Source organism: Rutidosis leptorrhynchoides, chromosome 3, assembly GCF_046630445.1.
Source record: "Rutidosis leptorrhynchoides isolate AG116_Rl617_1_P2 chromosome 3, CSIRO_AGI_Rlap_v1, whole genome shotgun sequence".
Taxonomy (NCBI): Eukaryota; Viridiplantae; Streptophyta; class Magnoliopsida; order Asterales; family Asteraceae; genus Rutidosis; species Rutidosis leptorrhynchoides.
In genome coordinates, this window is record NC_092335.1 from 537,532,489 (window position 1) to 537,550,758 (window position 18,270).

Below are 18,270 nucleotides of genomic sequence, written 5' to 3' on the forward strand. Positions count from 1 at the left end.
AAACTCGGCCTGCTAACCGTCATAAAACTTGTGACCGCGATCTGCTACCTTGCGACCGCGAAATTAAATTTTAATTATCCCAACTTTTGTTACCATCTCGCGCCCACAGTATGAAAACTTGCGCCCACCTCGCGACCGCGAAATAAGGCCTCGCGATCGCAAGATGCACTAAAAATAACAGCTCGATATTGATCTTTGTCTTTTGCTTTAGTTTGTCTGTTTGATCCCGAAACTTGTTGAATTCATCCAAAATACTAACACGAAGACTTCCTAAGCTCAAATCATCATTTTTCTATAATCTCGATCAAAAGTCTTCAATCTTCACAAAATAATAACATTAGGAAACCGATATCGTGAATAAATATATAGCTAAATGAGGCGATATCATTTCCGCTTGCTACGAAGCTTGGATTGCGAGGGCGCAATCCGGTTCAATTTTGGGAGAGTTGTAAGAATCGGAGTTTTTAGCATCCAGGTGCGGCACTTTAAGGTGCGTCGCACCTGTGTCTGGAAAGGTGTTTTGGGCAGTTTTGTGAAGTCTGTAAATTAGGGGTGATAAATACAAATATTGCATGGAAGGGTTAAGACCCCGAGATCAGATCTAAAGGTCCTTTTTTCTTCATTTTCTTCATATTCAAACACCCCAAGTTAGTGTGAGAAAGTAGTTCTAAAGAGAGGAAGCTCAATTAGTGAAGAAGGTGTTGTTTGTCACCCAAATTGGAACCCAATCCTTTAGTTGCAGCCATCTAACTGGATTTTGCACTTAAGGTAAAACCTTAATTCGAATCTTTAGTGCTATTTTGATATAGGGTTAGGGTTTTGGTTGATGATGGGTTATAAACCCCATTTCTTGTGAAATTTGGGGGTTTTAGTCTGTAAGTTGGGTATGTAAACCCTAATATTGTGGTCAGGGTTTAACGAAGAATTTGTCTGTATAGGTCTTAAAATTGGGTATAATCACTAGAACACTTGTGTAATAGTGATTATGTTGTTGTTTGAGCTTGTTGTGAACCTAAATTTGGGTGTTGACCTTGAAATGGTCAAATTGTGTTTTGTGTGACTTGTTTTAGGAAATAATATGTTAGTACTTGAAATTGTGTAAATTTGTGTATTAGAGGCATAATCACTAGTTATTACTGATTATGGGTGTGTTGACTTGTGTCGAGTTTGGTCAAGTGCAAAATGGGTTGAAATTGCCATTGAAAGTTTTAATGTGTTTGATTTAGTTAAACTTGTGTGCTTAGTTGATTTATATTGAATGTATTATGTGTTTTACATCTTTGAGCGTGGACTTCAAGTGTTTCTCTCATCAAGCGGTTAAGGCGAGTGGAATGATTATATATATGTGTGTATATAAGTTGCGGGTGATGTGGTTATAGTGTTATCCGTGCGTTGGATTCACTTGATTCCGTACATTGGAAACCACATAGTGTAATGGGGTATACCATGCGTTGGCAACACCATAAGTCGTTTATTCGATAAGTGCGAGAATGGTGGTTGTGACCGATTATTGTATCACTTTACGTCATGTGTTGATGGCCACTTCGAGGATTAGTGCTATATCGTGCGTTGTATATACACTATTAGTTGTGCGTTTACCATCCCCCGGTGATTATGGTTAACCATATTTTGTGTGTTGTATATCTTAGCATTTTACATTGTGATTATATGCTATTTGAACTACTAGCCTTGTATGCGTTGTATGTGAAGCGTTTGCAAGAAAGGTGACCTATGTATGCATGTATACAATTATTGCATTCACTAACCGTTATGTTTACCCTCGTTGTTGTTTTTTTTATAGATTCGGGTGCGAAAAAAGGAAAGGGTAAGATTTGAGACTAGCTTGACTCGGTGGATTGTGCCTTAGAAGAGTCTTTTGGATGATTTGCTTAGTTTGGGTAGTGAATTCACAAATGCCATGCTCAATCCCTTATTTTTTTGTATTAACCTGAAATGGGTCAAAATTGTCACTTTGATTTGTAATGGGTCGTGTAATTCCCAAGATTGTGGTTGATCTAACGATGTTATATTCTGAAGTGGTATTTGATATTAAACATGTGTTAATCGAAATGTGCATTTTGGTTTTGAATGTGTAATTTAAATGGGTTAAAAAGGGGTTTTAAGGCTGAATCTGATGTTTTAGCAAGAGGTGCGCCACACCATAAAGTGGAGTTTGCTACTGACTTTGAGGTGTCAAAAACTAGCTTTAAGGTGCGTTGCAATTAACTCTTGGTGCGCTGCACATTGTTGAGGTGCGCCGCACCTGTGATATGGTGCGCCACACCTGATGTTATAAAAAAAATTGTGTTGTTTCTCATAAATGGGTTTGAGTCGTTTTATATACATTATGTATGATTGACGTATCTTTGCTAGTGTAAGTGCTTATGCTTACGTGTTTCATATTTAGTGATAATTATGTGATTAGTGGCTTATGTATATATGTATATAATTGTTGCATTTACTAAGCATTAGCTTACCATCTCCTTGTTGATTCATTTTTAAATTCAAGTACAAGAAAGGATAAGGGTAAGATGGACAGTTAGCATGCTTGAAGTACTTGGTGGGCTAGAAAGACTTTTGTCTTAGTTTAGGTAGTTTATCCCAAACACCATGTCAGTGTCAAGTGTTTTGTGACAAAACTCGTTTTGGGTCATTATTACTTTTTTATATGTGTAATGGGTCGTGAAAGACCCGAGAAGCTCTACACTTGATAACTTTGTTTTAGACTACTTCAAATTGAATGTATGATGGATGTAAACATGTCTAAGCTTATTTGAAAGTTATTGGTATGAAATACTCATTTTGGAAATGGGTTGAATTTGTAAAGTGTTGAGTAGGTCAGATGCAGTGTTACTGTGAAAACGGGGGCGCGCCGCGCAGTATAAGGTGTTTTGGAACCAGTAGTTGAAACTTTTACTGATGTCTACTTTTAGTTATACTACACCACGCAGATTGTTGGGGCGTCGTGCAATGTCACAGGGTTCAATGTCAGTCAACAATTTAAGAAAAAAAAAAACTGACATTCATCCAACCTATCTTAAATCCAACAAAAGTTACTACAACACATTTAAAATGGGAGATTTTTACTGCAGAAGACCATGTGAGAATCATTTTTCAAAAATAGACGTACGTGTGAAATTCATCCAGCGCTAACGACTCACCATACAGGGTTAATCAAAACAACACGAAAATCAAGAATTTGAATCGGTACCGCTGAGCGAATTTAAGCATTCCGATGGTAGAGGGTTACACCTGCCGATTGGTGAGTGGTTATCGCTGGATGAATTTCGCATTCGGAAGTCCTTACGTCTAGACGTGGTTTTTTTTAGTAAAAAGTTTAAAGTTTAAATTTTAACTTAAATTAAATAAATTCAAAATCAAAATAAAGGGAAAATGGAAAATAGGTGACAAAAATTGCTATCCACCCCCCTGAATTGACTCTTCTTTGGAAAATCTTGAATTGTTGACCTTTGACCACTACTTTTCAAATCTGATTGCTTCTTCTAAATAAATCAATAAACAATGGATCATTGTCATATCATTTCTCTTTCCCAACCCCAAAACACCACACAATCTTTTTAGCCAATGTTTTTTTTTCTTCTTCTTTGTATTAACCGGGTGTGAACGCCACTCATTAACTAAAATTTCTATGTATTAGCATAGATTATTTAATGTATGCATACACACACACATATATACGGATGTAAATATGAATATCATGTGTATAATAACCTCAACGATTTTTATATATACCTAGGTTTATATAAAGATACATAATAGATATAGACTTGCACAAAGCTTAAAGTCAACATTATATTACACTAGTTTAATTATCAACTACATGACTGCCTGTTTATAAATTACAGTAACGTAAATTTATTTGAGTTGGAAAAACACAACATATATAATACGAATACCATATATACAACATCTTCGTTTACGTTATATTATAATGTTAACGACGGTTGGGGACAGTTTAGAGTTCTATTTTTTTCAATTATAATAATCTTAGATTTGTTATTACATAACCTAATTTTTGGATGTTATATTTGTTTACATCTTAAATCTGCCTATTTTTGCAATCACAAATCGAATACATGTAAATACTTTTGTTAAGTCACTTGGGAATCATGTAATTTTCATAAAATACTTTTCCCACCAACTATCAAACTTAATTCAAATCAAATTAAAAATTGAAAACTAAAAAAGAAGACCGAAAAAGACGTGGTTAATATATATATAGTTAAGTTATATACTAGTCATATCGCATAAAAATAGAAAATAAATCCATTTAGTTGTATCTCCTTTTCATCCTTTCAAGTGTGTCTTCTTTAGATTTTGTGAGTCAATAAATGAATGATTAAACAAGTGTGTTCACATAATGGACCATTTATCCAATAATCCAAAACCTTAATTAAGCTCCATTTATGGATTCCCATCAGCTATGAAAAATCAACAAGACTACTAATTATTCCTCACCACTTAATTAGTTCATTAACACCCACACAGATATGTATGTATGTATATATACATATATATTCACCAACCTCGATCTAAAGACAACTACTTAAAAGGGCTAGCAAGCTTCTGTAGACAAATTATTAACATCCAATCCAACTTGAATTGAAAATGGACTCCATTTTCAACCTTGAAGAAACCGAAAGATCAAGTTTGCTTCAACGAATCATCGACTCTTTTGGTTTCAATTACGTGTGCTTATGGTCTCACTTTCCCCATCCTTCCAAGTACATCTACTTTGATCTCTCTTTTAAGCTCAATTATATTGGTCTTATATATACACATTGATATGTAAACATATATATAAACTGATTACTTCAATCATTCTAATATCATGAATTAATTGAACAAATTACAGTTGTTTGATCTACATCGATGGAGTTTACAATGACGAAAACAATCAAGCAAGCTCATCATCTGGAACTACTCTTGCCATGAAGTCTTTTCTTAGGTATCAGAAGTCCATATTCTTGATTGATAGTAACAACAGGTAAGAATATATTAAACTTAATTAGTATTATGATAATGATAGCTTTATTTATATATTAATTTAATATATAATATATTATAATATAATAATCATGATATCTCAAGTGAAATGAACAATGTATGTATGAATGTAGAGGAGTTCCAGGATATGCATTCATGCACAATCTTACATACATGGAGCGTAAAGGGTTGGAGCTAATAAGATTTGCATCAAGTTCTGAACAACTACAATTTTATCAAGTACGTATTAATTCCACCTATTAATTAATTAGTTAACTAGTAAATTAAACCTCATATATTTGTAATTTCGTGACATATATATGTAGTAAGCTAGATTCGAAGCTAACGTTTATGTTTATATTTTTACTTGCAGGATGCCAGGATTAAGGTATGCATAATGTGTATGCTAATCAATCATGAGCTCCATGCATATTAAATCTTTTCAGTTCATTTCATTTCATTTTTGATTATCATAATTTTGCTCCTTAATATTTATCCTTAATTCCTTGATCACATACATATATATACACATACAATGATGATAAATATCAAATTCATTATAATACAGACTGCAATCTTTATGGGATGCAAGAATGGAGAGATTGAGATTGGCATAACCCACGAATCCTCACAAGTAAGATATTATAAATCCCATAAATGATGATTTGTAGTTATAATTAATTATCAACTCTTTGCTAATTTTTTGTTAATCATGTAGATAAATTTTGAAATCGAGTTGAAGAAGTTGTTTCCCGTCGACTTCCCTCAAGAAATAATTCACCAACAACCAATTGGTCGAGATTCATCTTCATCATCCTCGTTAAGATCATTATCAATGGACAATAGTAGTGCCGAGTTGTACTCACCTTTTCTGCTCAACATGATTCAAACTAATTCTAATTATATGCCAGAAAACTTATCTCTCAAAGAAGCATTAATTCAAGATCAACAATATTCGCCAAATCAAAACTCACCTTCTTCAATAACAATGAGACCAGAAGCAGATCCTCTTCAACATGCTTTAAGTCAAATTAGAACAACTCAATTGATACCTTCAAGAGAACATGAAGATGCTGCAATGACTAACGCGATTCTTGCAGCCATTTCTTCTTCTACTTCTTCTTCTTCTTCCCTTTCGACTTCTTTGTCACGACAAATTCAAACACCTCAAATGGCGGGTAGCGCATTTAAGAGATATCGGTCATATCTAGGTCCGACAAGACAATTGCCAATTCAAAGTAGAGAAAATCTCAATAAAAGATCACTTTCATTCTTTCGACGTTTAAGTGATCAGGTGAGAGCTCAAGAAAATCAAATGATCCAAACCACCAGACCAACAAGTAATCAACTTCATCATATGATATCGGAGCGAAAAAGAAGAGAGAAAATCAATGAAAGCCTTCAAGCTTTGAGATCATTGCTTCCACCAGGATCCAAGGTACAATATTGTTCGTGCGTATATCATTCAATCACTAGTACTTATATTATATACCTTTTCTTTTTTGGATGGTTGCACTCATCGCTAACAATATTAGAACTTGTGATTTCCCCACAAATTATAAACCTAAAGTGCTACATTCATTTAATTATTTAATTTAACTAGTTAGTAAGGAAAAAAAAAACCCTAATTTAATTCTAAACTAATGCGCATACGGAGTATTAATTAGTCTTATGAAATTCTAGAGACTTATGTTGGAGATATAATTAATTAATTGGTAAAAATCAAACTCACACATAAAAAAGCTAATATATGCATATATGCATTTAGGAACGTCCATATATCATCAATTGATTAATTAGTGTATGTAATGTGTATGTATATATATAAATACAATAATTAAGTGATAATGTTTTCATTCAATGTTGATTATAGAAATTAAATACATTGTTTAACAACCCTTTCTGTTTCAAAAGTTGACCATCATTTTTTATTATTTTTGGATTAACTTGATAATAGTATCCCGTTTTGTGAACCAATCGATTTCAGAACGATCAACTATTTTTCAGATTGTTTGATTTCATCGCGGATGAACCTTCTTGATCACTTTATCCTTAAAGATCAAGTCTTTACTACTTGTACATGTTTCTGTTAAGCTTGCCATCGCAAGCTGCTTTGTTTCCACAATAAAAAGTTTTCGTGTCTTTCAAAAAGAAATCAAGTCTTTACTACTAACTACTAGCTAGCTAGGCTATCACGATTGTGGTTTTACGCATCATAATTCATTTTCAAACTATAATTTTCATTTCATAGTTTACCTAGGGGATCGAACTACCCACTACTCCCTCCGCTCCACTATAGGTGTTCACATTTGACTTTCAAAGTCTTTCTATGTCAACTTTGACCGTAAATATTTTTATTTGAATTATACATCGTTTGATGAAAATTATATAGATAAAATCACGTTTAAAAACCCAATCCATTCATGTAAATTTCATCAAATATTCTATAACAAAAATAGAGATATATACGGTCATTGTTGACAACAAAAGATTTTGAAGTCAAATGTGGACAATTATATTATAGTAGGATGGTGGGAGTATATTTAAATGTTCATCATGCATATATGTATTTTTGTTAATTGTACTTGTTTATTTAATTCGGTTATGAAACGTGAATATAGAAGGACAAAGCAGCTGTATTATCAAATACGAAGAAGTACTTAACTTCATTAAAGTCGCAAGTTGAGGAGCTCAGCATAAGAAACAAGATTTTGGAGGCTGAGCTATCCGGATTAAAACAAGAAGAAGAAGAAGAACAAGTAATATTTAATCAAGATTCTAGAAGCGAGAGACTAAGCGTCAGAATCAGTAACGTTGGTGAATCCAGTCGTTCGGAGTCTCGAGTCATTGAGTTGGAAGTGAACGCGAGAGGTGGGAATTCGATACTCGAGGATTTGGTGGTTCGTGTTTTGGAGGTGGTCAAAAGATCAGTGGGTAATATTGCAACTGTAATATCAGTAGATGCAGATACAAGACTCTTAGAGACGCAAGCAGCTTTTGCCAATCGCCTTGTTTTGAGACTCAGAATTCAGGTAATTTAATTTGCTACATTTGTTACAAGTAAATTAATACCGAGTATATACTATACTAGGAAATTAATTATAGCCTAATCATTAATTTGCTTGCTTCTTAACACTAATTAATCTATATAGTTCTTCTACCAAAATAAGTGACATATAGCAAGATATATTTGATAAGTCATAAATGTTAGTTCTACTATTATATTGATCAAGAATCAAGATAGTCTAAAGATAAATAATTGATCATAATAATGAATCTACATTTGATTGTTTAATTGATTATATTTAATATTTAATAGTAATTTGTTTATAACTAAGTAGACAAAATTATTTTAATTAGGAGCACATATAAATTTTAAATTAAAGTAAACAATTTTACAGACGTCACGGGGATCTTTGGTTGGTTCTTTCATTTTTATGAAAATTCCACACATAATTTGGAGAGTATGTGATTAATACGATTAATATTTGTATTCATTATTCATTTCATATCCACACATTAGTACCACATCGATATAACTCCGGTTTACTAACTCATAACTCAGCGTACTGCCTGACTACTAAACGATACTAAAAAATATATCGGGCAATACATAAAATGTATAAATTACAAAACGCGAGATACAAAATATAAAATGTTATGAGTCGCAACATCTCCTCCGAAATCATTATGAGTAGTATCACGGAGCTTTCACAAAAGGGAGGTGATCCGTACACCACTTCTTATTTGCCATACACCACTAATTATATTTCTTTACCATTTTACCCTCTTCAAGTAGACTAAAATCACACTTTTTACCTCTAAACCCATTTCCATAATTGCTCTGCCAAAAACTATATCACCATTTAAAATTTGCGATATACGTAAACTACATCACCATTTAACAACAGTGTTCTATTATGAAATGAGTATCAAACATATTTAGATTTAGATTGATTGAAATATAAGTATGAATAAAAACGCAAAAAATATTAACAAATAATAATGATTAGAATTAGGGAAAAAATGATTATTTATACAGTTTAGGATACAATTTAGGGGCAGAGCATTTGCTTGGGGAGAGTTTCAGTTTTTCAGAAATAAAAGGCTTAGATCTTATTTACGTTGAAGTTTTTCACAAATAGAAGGTGTAGATCTTATTTATGTTAAAGGGTAAATGGTTCATAAGGGTAAAATGGTCAATAAATTTAATTAGGTGGTGTATGAAAAATAAGAGGTGATGTACGGATCACCTCCCTTCACAAAAACCCAACTTAATGGGGTGTATATCCAAATGAATAGTATTAGTATGGTCATCTTAAAGGAAAATCCTTTCCTTTCAAAAGTATAAATAGTGAGATTAAATTTTAGTCTTTATAGGACATTTTTAAGCATCAAATCACTAGATCAGTTATTCACCCCTTCGGATAAGTGAATAGAATGGTGATATTTTTTTTAGATTAGTAATAATATATTTAAATGTTACAAAAATAGAAATGTTGAAATTTGTTTTACAAAATAGTAAAACCGGAGTTTGGAACTCCGGTTTGTCACTTTTTACCCGAAACCGGAGTTTAGAACTCCGGTTTGCGTACCGATGATTTGTTTTCAATGATCATAATTGCAGAAATATGAGGAGAGAGAACGCAAACTACCGATGGTTTGTTTTCAATGATCATAACTGCAGTAGTATGAGGAGAGAGAACGCAAACCGTAGTTCCAAACTCTGGTTTCGGGTAAAAAGTGATAAACCGGAGTTCCAAACTCCGGTTTTATTATTTTTGTAAAATAAATTTCAAACATTTTTATTTTTGTAGCATTTAAATATATTATTACTATTTCAAAACAAAATCTAGAATGGTTATCGACCATAATGCTCTTTCGTGGAAGTTTTCATGTATAGTCAGGGAGCCGTACGTCTTAAAAACATGCATTCACATTACATACGTACTTTATATATATATATATATATATATATATATATATATATATATATATATATATATATATATATATAACGTCTTAAAAACATGCATTCACATTACATACGTACTTATATATATATATATATATATATATATATATATATATATATATATATATATATATATATATATATATATATATTTCCATTTCTATTATAAATCTTCTATAGTTTCTATTAAAATCCTATAATGATGATGTCATTATTAAGCTAATTGCTAATTTTTTTGTTAAAAAAATCAAAAAATAAAAGAAAAAAAATCTAAATATAGTGGGTGATGTCATTAATCTAAATAATTTTGAATTAAAATTAAATCTTATTAATTAATTATTATTATAAAATCTTATTAATAATTATTTTAATTATTAAAATTATATAATTTTGAATTATTTTAAATTGAGTACGAGAATGTATAAAAGCTAGGTAGAAGGAAACCAATTCAAAATTTATATTTTAATTTACACTTTTAAAATAAAATGACAACCAATATTATCTCTTATGATTGGATGTGGATTGTTTAATATGCATTTTAGGTGTTTGATGAAATGTTCAGCTGACGAGTTTCTTAGTCGGACTCTGTGGTTCCACGGGTCATTAAACTAAATGACTTTAGCATTTACGTTCACTTTATACTTAAAACATATCATTAAACTGTTTCGTTTAAACAAACCCGTGATTCCACGGATCATTTCACTAGTATATAGTAAAACGTATTTATTACTGTTACCGGGTACTTAGGTTTATAACATATACGTAGTAATATATAGTATATTATATGTTTCATAAAAGACATATTAACTTGAAACAAAAATAAAAACAATCGATCACACGATACATACTACATACCAGCTGAAAATAATTAATCAGTATTTTTAAATTGTTGAATGATACTATAATTTATTAAACTTTATAGTAAATTACATGCATGCATGCATTGTATACTATTGGATATATATATATATATATATATATATAATGGTTGGTCGACGTCGTAATTTCCTGGAACACGATCATGTCATATTGAAACTTTTTTGACCTCAGCTCCCAAAAGCTAATTTAACTTAATATAAGTTTCAAACTTCTTTTAAGGATATTACATTTATGGATATGTTAAAAATGTAATATTGAATAAAATAACATTTATGAATTTTATTATTAACAATTAACAATAACCATGATAACAAACAAACTAACTTACCGAAACTGTCAAACAAAACCTAACCATCAACATGGTCGATAAGTTATAACTAGGCTAAAAATCAAACGGACCAAGGCTACCTTAGAACCCAAAAAACTGGCCCGACTAAACGCATATTCGACAAAATATAACGAAACAATGGAAGAAAACTGGAGATCAAGCTAGTACTCGTAATTAGTAACTAGTAAAGTTGGAATGAAAAAGAGCTAAAAAAATGTTGCCAGGAATTGAACCCACGCCAAATATAAAAATTAGCCTACAAATACTTTAACTAATGATCGAGATGAAAATTATTCGAATCTATTGAAAATCAATACTATATACTCAAAATTTTGTAGGGGCAGGTACCCCACCCTGCCCTAACTAAGTTCCGCCCTTGGTAATAGTAATAACTAGTTGTGGAGCCCTCGCTTCGCGCCGAGGGCTCCGTTTTGAATGCGAGTTAAAAAAAAAAGTCTTTCCTTTTGTGGATCTATTTTGTAAAAAAGAATTTTTTTCGACATCTAACATTGAAGGGTTGTTCCTTTTGTGAAAGATGCTTCTTTTAGCGTTAAAGTTAGTTGATCTATTTTGTAAAAAAAAATATTTTTCGACATCTTTTGGTAGCATTGAAGGGTTGTTCCTTTTAAGAAAGTTGCTTCTTTTATCGTTGGAGACAAAAAAAAAATGTAGCACAGTAGTGGCCTATGTGGGTCCTATTGTTTGAGCGCAGTGTAAAAGCCGGTAAAGCGTGGTGGGTGTTTTTGGTGTTAGTGATGGGATAAATAATAATTTATAATATAGGTATAAAGTAGGGGGTTCGATTTGTATTTTAATGAAAGTTAGGGGGTTAGTTTGTAAAAAATGAGAAATTGAATAGTACTATTCATAACAAATAAGACAAATTTTGTCTATTAGTTATATTGGTAATTTATACTCCTTCCGTCCCATTTAATTAAGTGTCTATATTACTATTTTCGGACGTCCCATTTGAAGTGTTCACTTTAATTTGTGACCAATCAGAAGATTGTTATTGTGAAGAGAGAAAGCTTCTTATCGGTGGAAAATGAAGTTAGTGAGATTTTCTAAAATTGTGTACAAAAAGTAAGTGGACACTTGTAATGAGACGGAGAGAGTACGTATCTTGTACGGAGTATATATCTTGTTTGAAGCAAAATTGTGACATCATAACTCACTTGAATTTTGTAGGGAAGTGAATGGGACGAGTCAAGCTTTCAAGAAGCAGTAAGGAGGGTTCTTGATGACCTGGTGAAATGACATGATTTTGATTACTTGCCATGTGTGAATGAGACGAGTTAAGCTTCCAACATTGTAATTGATAAAATCATCATTGTCGTATATAAATGAATTGTACTGTATAACTCATCAATGTATAAAAGTAATGAATTCATCAAATTTCAATGGCGGGTTTATCACTAACCTTATTGTGTACTACGTTAGAAAACCTATACAACATACGGAGTAGTATTTAATTTTTAAAAGTATTTTACTTTCTTTTTGTAAGTTGAATGGAAAAATGAGATTAGCTAATGTACGTACATACGTCTCAAGTGAATTAAAGCATGAGAAGTCGTGATGGTATAATTCAGTGTTATCCTCCAAGTTTAGGAAGGACCTTGTAACACCCTCGGACTGGGCCTAGTTGTAATATTACTATTTTACCTTTACGATTTGATCAAGTGTAGTTTATATGTTTAAATTTTACTGTATACGTATAATTATTCGATTGTTAGGTTAAGACCAGTTTGTGATAAGGGGTCACAACACATGTTTGTATATTTAATTTGAACTCCGTTAGGACTGCCTAACGAAGTATATAAGAGTTCAGATAACTGTTAATACTCATGTGTTGTGGGGTATGGATTTTAATCCCTTTTATGTCATGCATCTGATTCATTTCTTTCCTTTTACAGAAAACTCCACACACACACACACACCTCGTACCAAACATTGTCACTCAATCTCAAACCCTAGATCATTAAATCTTGTTTCTAGATCCGTTTGGTGTTAAGAAACTTAATTTTTGTGTTTTAGTGAATAAAATAAGGTAATAATTACTCGTTTTTATAATCTAAATCTTTGTCAAAATGGGATTTTTTGTTAGGTTTTTTTATAAAAATGCATTTAGTGTCAAAATCTTGCAATTTGATGTTATTGTGGTGTAAAACTTGTGAGTTTAAGCCCAAAAATATGTTGTGATTGATTTATGTTCGTTTTTAAGGTCAAAAACAGGTCCTGGAACAAGAATTCGAAACCTGTTTGAAACTGCTCCTATCTCAGAAGAACTCCACCCGTACGGATGCAGTTTGCATCCGTACGGATGGGCATCATATTCGTACGGATTGATTTGTACCCGTACAGATACATATGTTCTGGATACGTGTGGCTAGAATCTTGATCCATAAGAATGAGTTTAGATTCGTATGGTGATATTGCTCCATTTATATATGTTTTATCTCGCGATATCTCCCTCGCTTTGCTCGGTTTTTGACTATCTTGGAGCCTATTTTGTGTGCTATTGAGCTAAATGGTAATTTAAGGGCTAAGGACTTGATTTGTTGTAAAAATAACCAAATCTTGGGCAAAATTGGCTAAGGAAATGGGAAGTGCAGGATTCAGCTCAAAAAGCGCCACTCCTCAACTAAGAGCGCCGCTCCTGTGGAGCAAAAACGTCGCACCAACATGAAAAGCGACGTTCTTATGCGCATTTTAGCTCCATTTTCCATCAGTGAGCAATATCGCTGTTCCTGAAGTCAAGAACGCCGCTCCTATTCAGACAAAAGCGGCGCTCCTATAGCAAAAGTGCCGTCCCAGAATGTTGCCAAAAGCGGCGTTCCTGATCAAAAGCGCCGCTCCTCATTTAAGCCAAAAGCGCCGCTTCTGCATTAAAAGCTGTGCTCCTGTCGCTGTTTCAGCCCAGATTTTCAGCACTATAAAAGGAATGAGATTAGGTCATTTTCAATATGCATCTTTAAAGAGCAGCTGTCTTAGGTCCGAATTTCACATACAAAACCCTAATTTTATCATCCATCGGTGATTAAGGGTGGATTCAAGGAGGCTAGCTCTAGATTCATCATTGTTTAGCTTAGATCTTCATCTTCTTTACATTTTAGGTTGTAATCTTCACTTTACTTTACATACTTTGCATTAATTACTTGTAATAACTTGAAGATGATGATTATTTATGTTTCTATGCTTATTATTAGTTTGGTCTTAGCCATGATTGGCTAAATCTCTTGTGTTCTTATCTATGAATCTCTAATGCTAGTGTTTGCCCCAAAATTAATTGAATAATGTTGTTTGAATGAATTACATGATCATGTGTTATTGAGTTAGCTAAAGATCCATTGCTATGAGTTTGTTTTAGGCTTGACTTTGATTACATGGCTTGACTTTGATTACATATGTTGAGTAGCTCTCTTAGTGATTTGAGAAGTGAATCAATGTGTGCTTCAACACCTTAGGTGATCTAGACAACTAGTTTAGAAATTTCAAGTGATTGTGTTCTTGATCTAGGTTGGTTTTCAATTGGCCTTTAGTCAACATAGTAGTGTCGATTATCTTAAGTAATTTCGATAATTGGGGTTTTTAAGTGATTTCAACCTAGGCATAATCTCAGTAACCAATTCGTGCTTAACTCGATCTTAGAATACAATGATTATGTGAATTCGTGGAGTGTTATTTGATTTGAGATTTGGTAGTGATGCTAAACATTTAATAGTTCAACAACTATTGTGATAACAAAATAGGCAAAATGGGGTAAGCCAAGCATAGAGAGGATTAGATAAGTGAACACTTTCTAGTTAATTTGATTTAAGTCTTAATACTTCATTACTTGTTTCTTGTTACTAAATAAAAGCGTCGCTTTTGAAAACAAAAGTGCCGTTCTTGGCTACTGTACATTTTTGGTCCCAAAACACAGGTTAAAGCGTCGCTCTTGAAATAGAGGCGTCGCTCTTGAAGACCAAAAGCACCGCTCCTGGACAAAAGCGCCGCTTTCGTACCTGATTGCAGTTTTTCCAATTTAAAGTCCATTTTGACCCATTCACAAACTATTTTTGGCGTTTTAAGGTTTTACCCATATGCATGAAATGCGAAAACATAAAAATAAAACTACGAAAGGAATATCATACAATTCTAAATATACACAATTGTGGAAAGTTTTTAACGAGTCTATCACCCGACCCCCATCCCCTTGAAAATTCAACTAATACCGAGGTGGTAAACTTCCCCTTCCTTTGAGCTAAGGGAAACATTTTCATTACCGCCACTGCTTATCATTGACATTAACCAATCATTCGTTACTTTGGTTTCGTTGATTAAATCTTTTAGTTTGACTTTTCACGTTTTGACGAGTTTGAAATTAGGCGTTTTCTCAAATGTTCGTCCTTTTTGGATGAAGCCCGATGCACCCGCCCAAACAATTTTCTCATGGACATGTCAACAACGTCATTTTGATCTTTGGGTTTACCTTGAGTTCCCTTGGTCAATCCCCCACTACCTTTAGTTGGTGAACCAACTTGCTTTGTGCTTGTGATGCATTGCATATTAGCAATAACTTGTGGTGTGGTCAATGGTATTGATGTTGCTCTAACACGTTTGGTTCGTATGCTCATGCATTTCCCTTTGTCCCTAAGAGTCAATTTCCCGGTTCTAAAGTCAAAGAAACAATCCGCGATCGCCAAAAATGGCCTTCCCAAAACAAGGGGTACAACCGGATCTTCCTTTATATCGACAATGACAAAATCAATTGGAAATTCCATGTCCCCCACCTTAACAATTAAGTCCTTGGCAATCCCCACACTAGAGTTAATTTATTGATCAATTAATTTAACTCCCATTGTAGTGGGCGAAAGGTCACCTAAGCCTAACCTTTTGTAAATGGAATAGGGCATGAATTTGATACTTGCCCCCCGAGTCGGCTAAAGATGTAAGCATCTTTGACCCGTTCACATTGCATGGGATAAGGAAAGGTCCGGGATCACCCATTTTTGATGGTAGGTTACATTTCTTTAAAATCCCATCACACTCTTTTTTTCAAGAATGCGGTGGATGCTTGTTCAACATCTCCCTTTTTGGCCATAAGTGTCTTCAAAAATTTCTCATAGTTGGGCATATTCTCAAGCACCTCCGCCAAGGGGAGTTTAACATAAATGTTTTCATTGTCGGTTAAAGTTGACTTACAATCCACATCCTTTGGATGTGGAGGAGGTAATGGTTGAGGATGTGAGATCGGTGTTTCATTTTTCTCTTCGGTTGATGTAGTAAGAACCTCGACCTCGTTCTTTTGCTCCTTTGTATTCAATAAAGTTTCGACCTTTTTCTCTTTCTCAACGTTTCCCAATTTAATTTGCTCAAAATCACCCTTAAGTTCCTTGCATGTCGACTCGATAGCCTCCATGGACATTACACTTTTAACTTGATAAGGAATGAACATTGCATCATCCGAATCCTTCGAAAACTTGAATACCCCATAATCTATCGTATCAATTTCCAACGCTTCATCGAAATCAAACTTGCTTCCTTCAACATTGAACGTGAAAACTTGAGGATATTCGGGTTGATCCTCTTCGGTTGAATCTATCGAGTTCACTTGAGCATAAGTATTGTTCGAATTTGATGAACTCGCTTGATTGTGGTTTGGATTGGTAGTGTTGCTTTCAATAGGAATAACTCTCGTGTTATTGTGGTTTTGGTTTTGTTGGTTTTGTTGGGGGTGTTGGTTATTTCGGTTATTATTGTTGATGCAGTTGTTGTTTGGGTTAACTTGAGTGTTTGAAGGTAAAGTTTCTTGTGCTCTTTCGGAAACTTGATTTGAAAGTCTTCCAACGGTGCTCTCAAGATTTTAGAATGAAGCTTGTTGGTTTCGTATTTGTTGCTTCAAAAGTTCATTTTCTTTTGTTAGGAAAGCTTCGGTTGATTCTACCTTCTTGATATAGTTTTGTATGGTTTATTCTAAACTTTTCGAAGGTTGGGATTGTTGAATGTTTTGTTGAGGTTGTTGATTGTAACCTTGGTTATTTTGTGGTTGACTATAACCTTGGTTGTTTTGATAATTCGAATTGGCTTGGTTGTTATAAGGTTGATTATTGTAAGGTTGTTGGTTTTGGTATTGAAAGTTGTTGTTTCGGTTTTGGTGATAGTTGTTGTTGTAACCTTGGTTTCGGTTTTGGTTTGTGAATCTGGGTGGTGTATTGGTTTCGTTGTTGAATGACACTTGTTTTTTATTAGGATTGTAGTATCCTTGGTTCGATGCTCCTCCCCGTTGATAGTTTTGATTACTCACGTAGTTCACATGAGCATCCGAATTCATGGGAATGTCATCTAGATCAACATGATTGCATTGAGTAATTTTATGACAATTCTTTGTGAGATGTGGACCCTCGCATCGTTGACAACCTACTTGCATTGCGACTATCGTTTGTTGAATCTTTTTCAACTCTTTCCCATACGTTTGAAATTTATTGTTCAAACTTGTAAGCGTCACTTGCCCATATCACTCTCGATTTGTGCTACACTTTTCCTTGTCAAATCTCGCGGTGAAGGTGCCCATTCATATGTGTTAACCGAGATGTCTTCCAATAAGATTTCGGCCGCATTTGGTGATTTATACATAATTACCCCACCGGATGAAGAATCAAGATATTACTTCGTCAAAGCATTACAACCCCGGTAAAATGTGTTGATGTACTCCTTTTTCGTCAAACCATGCGGTGGGCAAGCTCTTAACATTTTCTTGAATCGTACCCACGCATCATACAAAGATTCATCACCCCGTTGGGTGAACCCATTAATCTCCATTCGAAGTCGTTCTACTTTTGACGGTGGAAAGAAGTGATTGATAAACTCATTGGTTAAATCTTGAAAAGTTCTTATGGAATCGGATGGTAAGCTCCCTAACCAAACTTTCGCTTCTCCTTGAAGTGTAAAGGGGGATGCCTTTAACTTAAAAGCGTCATCGGTGACATCTTTGTATTTGTAGATACCACAAAGATCATTAAAGTGTTGGATGTGTTTGAACGGATTCTCGTCTATCAACCCTTGAAAATATGTATCTTTGATCAACGTGAAAAAGTTACCC

General features: G+C 33.6%; 1 protein-coding gene and 1 non-coding gene across 2 annotated transcripts; both read left to right on the top strand.

Annotated features, from left to right (window-relative positions):
* The first annotated feature begins 4,424 nt into the window (after positions 1-4,424).
* Positions 4,425-12,516, top strand: LOC139898447 (putative transcription factor bHLH041). Its single transcript, XM_071881176.1, has 8 exons — positions 4,425-4,745; positions 4,877-5,008; positions 5,142-5,247; positions 5,381-5,395; positions 5,576-5,641; positions 5,726-6,445; positions 7,629-8,039; positions 12,378-12,516. The coding sequence occupies exons 1-8, from the start codon at positions 4,630-4,632 to the stop codon at positions 12,444-12,446; spliced, it is 1,635 nt and encodes a 544-aa protein (XP_071737277.1). The 5' UTR covers positions 4,425-4,629; the 3' UTR covers positions 12,447-12,516.
* A 5,376-nt stretch (positions 12,517-17,892) lies between these two features.
* LOC139903039 (small nucleolar RNA R71) lies at positions 17,893-17,999 on the top strand. Its single transcript, XR_011777887.1, has one exon. It is a non-coding gene; the product is annotated as a small nucleolar RNA R71 (small nucleolar RNA).
* Positions 18,000-18,270: the final 271 nt, after the last annotated feature.